The following is a 10,454-nucleotide window of genomic DNA, read 5'->3' as shown; positions in this document are numbered from 1 at the left end:
GAGAGGCCATAGGCCAAGGGGATGTACTCACTCTGAGCCCACACTCCTCCTCTAAATCTCTCTCTGGTGCCTGCTACTCCAGAATTTCTGCCCAAAAGGTCCTGAGCCTCCAGGGCTGGCTACCATGTGTCTCAAAGTCTATCTTGGCATGAGGGGTGGCCAAGGAGTGGCTGCTTCAGGCAGCTGTAGCTGGAACGTGGGTGTATAGGCTGGCACGGGCACCGCCTTTGTGGGAGAGGCCTTGCAATGCTGAGTGGGGCTGGAGGTGGGAAGAGAAGGGGGGCTGGGCTGTGGGCTGGGAGCCAGGATCAAGGGCCCAGGGTGGGCTGGTTCCATGCCACCTGTTTTGGGTGCAGAATGCAGAGGACGTTGAGAAGTCTAAATTCGAATCTAGTATTTTAGGGCATCGTGAGGAGATATTTGTCAGGATAGAAGGATGAAACATACTTTAAAGTTCATTAGTTTTTTTTTGTAGCTGTTAGATATTTAGATCTGTGGTATGTGGGCCTCCATCTGTTCTCCTGCTTTGGGACCCGCAAATGTTAGGGGTGAGCCTGGAGGAAGAGATGCTTGAAGTTGTAGGGGGCTTGGTGGTGTGGCCCCAGGGGACTTGGGCTGAACTGAGCAGGGAGTTCTGAAGGTTGGCCAATTCTCGAGTGGAGTTTTGTGGGGCCCCACAGTGTGGGGCTGGCCTTCTCTTAGGTCTGTGTGGCTCAGGTCTCCGCTCCATGCCGTCTCCTTTCTCTGAGCCCCAAGGAGAGCTGCACAATGACTAAGCTCCCTCCCCCACATCTCAGAGAGTGTCTTCCCTCCCAGAGACCCCACGTCCCGGAGCTCAGGAAGAAGCCCTGGTCTGTGTCCCTCATCTGGGACTCTCCCCTGTCACCACCACTGTGCATTCTCATGGCTGTTTCTAAGGCGACCTGGATGCTCCCCATGGATCACTCTTCTGGCTCTCCAACGGAAAACATGAAAATAAGCAGGCCAGTGAACCCCAACCATTGTAACAAATGAGCCCCCACGATTTTTTGTCTGTGATGGTAGATATCAGTAGGGCAGAAGGAAGCTTTTTTCCTCTTTTCAGAGCCACGTATCATAATGTTTTTGTTTTAAACAAGCTTCGGTCAGCTTTCTTTTTTCCTGTTTGTCATGGCATCGGTTGCGAGTTTATACCTGACCTTCTGAGTCAAGGGTAATCAACTCCTAAGGGTGGTGGTGGGAAGGTGGGCACAGGAAGGGATGAGAAGGAGGAGGAGAAGCATTTTACAGTTTACCAACAGGCGACTTCTTTTTTGTTTGTTTTTTAAATCTTGATTTGATTTGGAATATCTTTTTTCCTCCCATCCTATTCAGTATGACAGGTTTTTTTTTTAAAGTTAAAATAAACTAAATTAAATGTATTTAATGCATTTCGAGAGGCCCTCTTTCAAACAGCTGACCCTGGCCATTTGACCAGACCGAGGCTGACATTGGCGGCCAGCTCTCTAGCTGCCTTCATATGGGGCCTTTCTACAATGTCAAGGGTCCAAAGCTCCTGTTAGCATCCTGTTATGGGCTGAAAGTTTGTGTCCCCTCAAAACACATCTGTTGAAACCCTAACTCCCAATGTGATGGTATTTGGAAGTGGGGTCTTTGGGAGGCGATAAAGTTAGATCGTGAGGGTGGGGGTCCCCTGATGGGATGAGTGTTCTTATAAGAAGAGGAAGAAAAACCAGAGCTCTCTCTCTCTGCTGTGTGAGGACACAGCAAGAAGGCGGCCATCCGTAAGCCAGGAAGAGAGTTCTCACTAGAAACGGAATCTGCTGGCACCTTGATCTCGGACTCCTAGCCTCCAGAACTGTGAGAAATAGATTTCTGTTGTTAAGCCCCCGTCTATGGTATTTTGTTATAGCAGCCCCAGCTGACTAGGACACGTTCCGTCTTGCCTTTTCTGTCTCTCCAAGTCAGGAGAGTCCCAGGGCCCCCTGCTATATCCTCCCCAATCATCTCCTGATCCACAGTCCCCTCCGAGGAGCACCCCTGTGCAGGGAGCCCCGCGAGTCCACTGGCAGGGTCATGTCTATTCGGGCTGCACACTTTCATGGGGAAAACTGAAACCCTAGAGTGTCATTGGGATGTGGAGTGGAGCTGGTTTAGTCTAAAACAGAAAACTCAAGGACGTCGTCTCATGGTCTTCAACTGTCCGAGGGACTGTTATGCTGAAAACAGAAGGGATTCGTTCAGTGTTGCTGGATTCAAAGGAAGAGCAGACAGAAACGCATGGTGCAGAGGAGACTTCCACCAATGAGTGCTGCCCAGCAAGGATTGTGGCTGCCTATGGAGGGGGTGAGCTCCCTGTCACTGGAGGTGTGCAAGTATCAGTAAGGATATTTAAGAGGACCCTTGTGACCTGGGGGGTGGGGACACTCTACTGCATGGCTTCTAAGCCTCCCATCCCCCAACTCTGAGACTCTGCGGCTTTAGAATTGTTTTAAATGGGCTGCCAGGAGTCAGGAAAGCAATTAAAGAAATCCACTGAAGTGAGGACCAAGCTATAAAAAAAATCTTTATTTCATGTACCAGGATTTTTTTCTTTTTTTTTCTTTTTTTAGTTTTCTGCTTTTTAAAATTTTTTTCTGTTAACAGTCTGGAAACAAAAAAAGGACCCACCAAGAAAATAAAATGGAGGTTGGTTTCTTGAACTGGTTTGAGCTGGACATGAGCAATCGTCCACCCTGGCAAGCAGTGCCCTTGCAGTCCCCATCCCAGCTCCTTCCCTCCAGGCCCCGTAGCCCTTTCTAGGCTGTGCTGGCTTCACCCCACACCCAGATGGCCTTCTTCAAGCAGACGCAGGACCCAGGCCTCAGGGTCTGGAAGGAAGCACTGATTGTCACCCCAAACAATCTGCCAGAACTCAGAGAACCGGGGCTGGCTTTCCTCTTTGGACAGCGCCCGCTTGTTCCCTGTTTTCTTGGGGCCCCTCTCTTCTCTCTAGTCCTTGACTCTTTCAGGTTAGGAATCTGGTGGGGCAGTGGGCAGGGTTGGAGGGGGAGAGGGAGAGAACGCGATTTCTGCCCAGACTGAGAAATCCTGGGCACCCCTGGGCACCACCTTGACATTGGCCCCTGCTGCTCTGCCCCGTGCTCCTGTGGCCTCCCGTGCACTTCCGGGCTGGGCAGGCAGAGGTTCTGCCTTGTGGCTCAGGCTGAGTCTAGGGTTCCAGCTGCTGCTGACCTGAGAAAAGAGCTTTCCTTTCCCAGAGTAAAGACAGGAAAGGCAGTCAGGAGTGTGTTTGCTACCCACTCCCTCGAACTCCCCAGAGAGCTCAATTTGAGAAATTTCGAGGGAGGCCAGTGTCAAGAAAGAGGCCAACCGAGGAGTGCTGATGGGGGCTGCAGGACCCCCCCCCCCACTCCCTCCTTCAGCAGAGTGACTCCCAGGCTGGGCTGAAATTCGAGCTCCGGAAAGCTGTTGGGTTTCCTTCAGTCTGAACTGGCCCTTGTCGCTCTGGGAAGAAAGGGGAGAAACACAGGGCGCCCCCAGACTTTAGTCCACGGTGTAAGTTCAGCTTTTGGGGTTGGTCTTCACCCTGGGACCAAACTTCGCAAAACTCTCCTCTCCATCCCTTCAGCCTCAACCCCTCCCAGCAAACCTGGGAGGATCCTCTTTTTCTCTGATCCCTAAAGACAGTGGGAGAAGCCTGGTGGCTGATGTCTTCTCTCAAGGAAGCCCCCTTCCCTCTCTGTGACTGGGTTATGGCATTAAAGAAAGGGAACACAAAATGAAGGGTGGCTTTGGGGACTTCTGGTGCCTTTTTCCTCTCTGTCTGAACGGCAGGATGCGTTTGCTCACATGTGTGTATTTTTGCTTTGACACGATGTGGGGGCGGGGGGTTGGGAGCACAGTGAGGAGGCATATGAGGTGTGTGTGTGTGTGTGTGTGTGTGTGCGTGTGCGCCTGAGTGGCTGACTGATGAATTGGGAATGTTCTCCGTGTCTGGGGGCTGGACGGCAGCTATTTTGGTCTTCCCTGGCATTTTCCTCTAGGCGGGTGGCATATCTTAAAAGTCATCGACACCAAGAAGAAGAATGGGCCTTTGGAGCTCATCTGGGTCAATCCACATGCTCACCCACGGGGAAACTGAGGCCCAGAGACGCCACGCAGCAAGGGATGCCAGAATCCAAAGCTGGATTCTAGCCTGGTGCCCTTTCCATGCACGCAAGCGGGCAGTGTGTGTGTGTATGTGCGCATGCGCACTGGCACATGGTGTGGCGGGAGGGCGCGCGTGAGCATGAAGGTAAGCATGGAGCTGTTAGTGTTGTCGATGGCTTTGGAGGGCGCGAGTCAGTCTTCCCTGAACCATGCCTCTGGCTGTGTATGAGGATGGAAGGATTTAGACTGAGCTTGTATTCTTGTGAGTGACTCTGGTGCTGGGCTTTGAGGACCGTGTATGTGTGTGTGTGAGTGTATGTGAGTGGGGTGTGCCATCTCCTTCGTGTAGACCAGATTCTCGATGGTGATTCTCTCTCTCTCTTCCCCATTAGCAGCACCTTCCTGGTATAAGGAAGAGATCTTTCTCCTCTCCCCGCCGGCTTTAAGCCCAACTCTCATCTCTCACGACAGTTTTTTTTAAAAAATGGATTTATATATTTGTTCTGTTTTCTCTTTACAAGGTCCCTGCTAAATTTTAAGTCCCCCACCCCACCCCATTTTTTGTTTTCACAGTTTAAAGCTGGAAAAGAATTAAAAGAAAAATACTATCTGATTTTCTTGCAAGTAAATCCACTTATTATATATTTACATTTATTTATAGTCTGTGGTTTTTTTATTAAAAAAAAAATCACCACTTGTTTTTCCTTTTTCTTTTGTAAAAAGAAACCTTTTTGCAATGTCATTGTTGGACCTGCTGGGCCCGGAGGGGCTTCAGCAAGTCCAAGGACCTCCAAAGGGTCAATGAGCCCCCCTTCCTGGGGACTGGGGGCCTATGAGTCTGGGGGTCCACCATCGCCCCAGGGTCATCGGGTGGCCCTGAGGTGGGGGGTGAGGAGGGAGAGCTGCTTTATATCCCCCCGGGGGGGTGGGCATCTCCTGCCCCAAAGAACAGGAGCTTGGGGTGGTGACCCCAAGAGGCTCACCCTGAGGATTCCGAGGTTTCCACCATCTCAGCAAGCCACCCGCAGCCATCCCCTCTCCTTCCCTTCCCTCAAGGCCTAGGAAGTCATCACAGTGGGTTAAGGACCATTAAGGACTGGGAACCTGGCGGCTGGGCAAGCCCCAAGTGCACCCCCTCCAGGCACCTTTCGGACAGGAGGGACCAAGGACTCTTGGGTCACCTGGAGGCCTACAATTGCCCCATCAATGCTGGGTGGAGCCGGCTCGCAAGCCACCGAGCTTGCCCAGCGTTCCCGGGGCACCCATCCAGAGGCTCCAGGGACCTGGCAGTGACCAGAGGCTCACCTGGCCCCCTGGGCCTCTGAGTCTCCACCCCCCTTGCCCAGGGAGGCAGAGCCCGCTTGGGGTTAAAGGGAACAGAAAAGTAACTCTCCTGCGTTAAGAAAAATAAGTAACATAAACCCCTGATAAATGCAAAGAACATCCCCCTGCCTTTCTGCTCCTTCTCATTTTTTGCTTTAACATTATCTTGGTTCCCTTTTATTTTTTCATTTAAATTGGTTTTTATTAAATGTTAAAATAATGGTACATGGGAAATCATGCATTTTCTTTTAGATTTATTTTCTATTTTTAATTTTTTATCCTCTCTCGCTTTTTTTAGAGTTTATTTTTCCTTCCCTCGTTTATATTTTTTCACATTGCCTGTTGTTCGGCTTCTTTGTTCCTCTTATATTTTGTTCTTTTTTTTTTTTTTTAATTTACTTATGTTTTTCTCTTTTTTTGTTTTTTTTTGCTTTTGGAAGATTTTCCCCGCGGATGGTTTGGTGCCCCCCGCCCCACCCCCGGCCCACCCCGCGGGCCGCGCCCCTCCTCCCGGCTCTGCCCGGACAGGACGGGCGCTGGCGAGGCCCCCGCGGGCTTCACACGGGGGTGGTCCGGCGGTTGGCTGTGTTGGAGTGGAGAGAGTCTTTGTTCTCCTTCTGGATACAGTTGTGGACTTGGAGGAAGCTGTTATCCCTGTCGGAGTTGTAGGTGGCGGTGGGCGTGGTGGCGGCCTTCAGCGGGTCCCTGCTGAGGGTGTACATGGAGATCTCCGTGGACGGCAGGGTGTTGAAGCCCTTGATGCCCACGGGGGAGGCGTCCCTGGAGTGCGAGGGCTCGGTGGAGCGGGAGCTGGAGCGGCTGCGGCGCTGGTAGCGGTAGCGATAGCTGGGGATGCGGGTGATGGCCGAGGCCTGGAGGTAGTCCGCGGCGCGGGCCGTGGCCCGCAGCTGTTTGTGCCGGTCGATAAACATGTGCACGGCCAGCACCCCGACCATCTCGGCGATGATGAAGGACAGGGCCCCGAAGTAGAAGGACCAGCCGTACGAGTAACTATTCTTTTTGGAGTCGCTCTTGGAGGGGTCTCCGGCATTGGCAGATATGTACACTATGATGCCAATGATGTTACTCAGACCTGCGGGCGCGGAGGGGCGGGGCGGGGAAGCGGAGAGAAGGATGTTAGTCTCCCAGGAGGACGCCAGGCACTGGGCAGGATGAAAGGATGGGGCAGCTGGACCGGCCTTCCCTGGTCCAGTGTTTTCATGGTGGACGATGGGCCAGTACAGAGGGATGTTGGCAAGCACCACCTTAATATTTTGTCCTTCCATTTGGAGAGAGCCATGAAGGGAAGAGCTACTGGAAACAGATACGGGAAGAGGGGGGAGACGAGAGAGGCATTCTACCATGTACTGAGTAATAATAACAATAGATATTGTTTACTGTGCATGTACTACCTGCCTTCACTGCTGACTGCTTTTCAAGGGGTTCGTAGGTGAGGAAACAGATCAGAGAGAGGTTACGTAACTTGCTCAAGGCTGCACAGGGATTTGAAGCTGGTGTAGCAGGAGCTTAAGACTGGCTCCTGAAGCCAGACTGCTTGGATTCAAAGCCTTTGGTGAGGTAAGCTTTGTCTGAGTTTCCAGATCTGTAAAATGGGTGTAATAATAGGACTGACTCATGTAGGGCCAGGGAGAGGATTAAATGAGCTAATACACATGAGAGCTGTTAGAGTCTGGGATGTCATAACGTGCACATTAGTTGTTCTTGTTAAATGGCTCGTGCTACAGCCCGTGTTCTTTTTCTGGCATCTGAAGCCAGTGTGACTCGTCACGTAACTGGGCTGAGAAATATGGTTTTGCGGTGCCTGCCTTCTCCCACCTAGGTAGGACAGTGAGGGGAGAGGGCGAGTGAGGATAGGCCCAGTACCCTGTAAGGGACCCGGCATTTGGGCCCTTTTCCGAGAGGTGGGAGGAAGATGGGCTACTGGGCTAAGGGACAGGGTCTGGGGATATTGCTGGAGGACTCAGTGGGGGCTCAGGCGTTGCTGTGGGGCAGGAGCCCCAGCACAACTTGCCTTCTCTGCAACATGATCTGTTGCAAAGCCTGGAGATTCCTCTCCACCGCCCCTCCTCTCTCCCCCAGGTCCTCCAGCCACTGGGCACCCACACCTCAGCCTTGTCCCCACTGGCGGGCCTGGACTCTGGCCTGCCCGGCTCAGTGGCCGTTACCTGCAGACACGAAGAAGATGCCGGCACTCAGGATGATGTTGTGTCGAGTCTTGTAGAACTCGCTGGCCGCAATGCAGAGTCCACCCATGAAAAGCAGAATCACACTCAGGATTGGGAAAATGCTCGAGGCTCTCACGGCCCCTGCGGAACACGGAGGGTCGGGAGAGAGAGAACGGCATGGCTGTGAGATGGAGGGATGCAGGAGGGAGGAGAGAGAGCAGCCCACAGGAGTGGGGGCTTTGTGGACACAGGACCAGAGTCGAGGTTGCTTAGCAATGCTAGAGAGGAGGGAGAGGGAGCAAGCCAACGTCCAGCTCACAGCCTCTCAGTGGCTCCCCTCTGCCTCAAGGACCAAACTCCAGTGCATCATGAGGCCCACAGGGCCTGTGTGACTTGGCCTCTGCCCACCTCCAGTCTCGTGCCTCTTGTCCTCACATTCCCTCTTGTCCAGCCACAGCAAACTTCCCATGACATGTCATTGCCTGCTTCTGACTTGTGACATACTGAGCTTTCTTACTAGAATGTCTTTCCTGCTCTTTTCACTCAGCAAACTTCTATTCATCCATCAAAACCCAACTCAAAGTCTCTTCCTCTGCTCTGTGAAGCCTTCCTTGATTTCCTTAGGCAAAGTTATTAGCTCCCTCGTCTGTGCTTTGGGGCCCTTGGGACACATTGAGAGGCAGTATATTACAGTGGTTAGGGAGTCACTTGGCATGGCTTTAGCATCTATTAGCTAGGTAAGTTTGAGTAAGCTATCTTACCTCTGTGCCTCAATTTCCTCATCTGTAAAATGGGGATGATAATAGTGCCTGCCTCCTAAGATTATTGTGAAGATTAAATGAGTTAATTCTGATAATGCACTTAGATAAGTCTCTGAGGGCATGTAGTAAATATTTGATAAAGGATAGTTATTACAGTAAATATTTGTTTATATATATACTTCCACCACAAGCCCTGGGATTCCATGAGGGCAAGAACTGTGGCTTTTTTTTAGCTCTCTCTCTCTATTCTCTCTGTCCCTATCACCTAGTTCAGTGCTAAAGACACAGTAAGCCCCCAAGACAAACTCGTCCAGTGCATAAATGTGGGGAAATGGTCCAGAAAGTGGAAGCAGCAGACATGTGGCAAAGAAAAGAGAAAGTGAAAAAAAACATAAAAAGCAAATGAAAAACTCCTTCAGGATAAGGTAAGAAGGAAAGGCTGACAAACAGGCAGGAGAAGAAAAGCATATTTTAATGAATGCTTTACTCCTGGGTGTGGGAGGCCGGGAGGGCAGAGGGCGCAGATGCTGAGGGCAGAGGGAAGGCAGCTGGGGGAGCGGGGTGTGTATGTGGGAGACAGTATCAGGATGGAGGACCCAGAGGTGTGGGTCCTCCACAAAGTGTCGCTGGAAAGTGAAATATTTCTTTCTACCCAGATTCAGTGAGTAAGCTCATGGCTCCCCATCCCGGGAGCCGGGGCCGGGCAAGAGGCAGAGCCTTCTGGAGGCTAGTGTCGGGAAAAGGATGTTTTTACATGTTTGGGTTGCTTCAATGGCTTCTGAGGAAGTTGCGTCCTGTTAGACGGACGGACCTTTGGCTCAGCCCAGGGGTTGGCTGGGATGTGCGTTTTGGAGGGGAAGGTGCCAGGAGGAGGGCCTCCCCGCACCGCACCCCTTTTGGTGGCAGTGTGGTCTCGAAGCCTCTGTGGAGAAGAGAATTTTTCTATATAGAACTTGAGGAATTTCTCTAAGAGGATTTTAGGCAGTTTTCTGTGACTTGTGTGATGTAAAAACCCTCTTCTCTCTCCCCAGGGATCTTTAGTAAATCTACACTGCTCACGGATGCTGTTAGGTGAGTGGCTTATTTTGGGGGGACTAGAAGAAGGATGGAGCTGTATCCAGGAAGGCATGTGTGGGGCAAACCCAAGCTGGGGTGAGAGGATGAGCGCACGGGGTGGGGGCAGCTGGGTTCCTCTGCAATCTCAGAACCACTCTCCCTACCAGGCAAGGACGGGGCAACCTCCTCCCCAGTTCTGAGCAGATGTTCTCTCTCTGCAGGTCGTTTCCAAGATAAGGCGCTGTATCCCCACCCTGACCCCCAGCCCACACACACTTGCACACATACACATGCGTGTCCAGACATGCACACTCAAAGCTACCTGAATTCTCATCTTCATAAGCACACTGGGATGGTGAGAGCTTATTGAAGACTCAGAAGAGAGATAATATTGGTTAAGCAACCATTCTGTGTCGGGTCCTGAGTGGGTACCTAACATACATTATATAATTTAACCCTCATAACAGCCCTGTGGGGGGTGTTTTAACCCCAATTTACTGACGAGAATCTGAAGTTCAGAGAGGTGAAGGAACTTGCCCAAGACCACCCAGCTAGTGCATCAAGATTCAAGCCCAGATCAGCCCAACTTTTGAACCACCCTGCACTCTCCCTACGGGGCTTCCAAGGAGCCTGGGAAGGGTGCTGCAGGGTCCAGAGATCTGGGTTGTGGTCCCTGCTGTGCCACTCACTTGCTGTGTGACTAAGGCAGGTACCTTGCCCTCTCTGGTATTCCCAAGTGTAAAATGGGTGTGGACTATTAGATGACTTCTAATGCTTCTGCCCTCTCCATGTGGATGTGATTTCTGACCAGCTGAAAAGGGGGAATGGGAGCATAAAGAAAGAGGGGTTGGTGTGACTTCCTTGGGGCAGCAGCAGCTGCTCAAATGAGCAGGATAGAGGAAGGACTCTGGTATTCTCCCTCCAAGAAAGCAACCTCTTCCTGCCCGTGGTATGCCTGCATTTGGCAGACCCAGACTGCACCCTCAGAGCAGATGCC

General features: G+C 51.7%; 1 protein-coding gene across 1 annotated transcript in view; it reads right to left on the bottom strand.

The window, feature by feature from the left end:
• Positions 1–6,011: 6,011 nt before the first annotated feature.
• The window catches only part of CACNG2 (calcium voltage-gated channel auxiliary subunit gamma 2), a 111,218-nt gene continuing 106,775 nt past the window's right edge, over positions 6,012–10,454 (bottom strand). The window contains exons 3-4 of the mRNA XM_004418099.3: positions 7,641–7,781; positions 6,012–6,547 (exon numbers count right to left, since the gene is read on the bottom strand). Of these exons, the coding sequence (XP_004418156.1) occupies positions 6,012–6,547; positions 7,641–7,781 (677 nt within the window). The remainder of the gene's footprint in view (positions 6,548–7,640; positions 7,782–10,454) is intronic.

This window comes from Ceratotherium simum, chromosome 25 (genome assembly GCF_057802395.1).
Source record: "Ceratotherium simum simum isolate JZ-2026a chromosome 25, ASM5780239v1, whole genome shotgun sequence".
NCBI classification, from domain to species: domain Eukaryota; kingdom Metazoa; phylum Chordata; class Mammalia; order Perissodactyla; family Rhinocerotidae; genus Ceratotherium; species Ceratotherium simum.
Note: the sequence above shows the minus strand (reverse complement) of the source record. Positions and strands in the feature narration are given on the sequence as shown.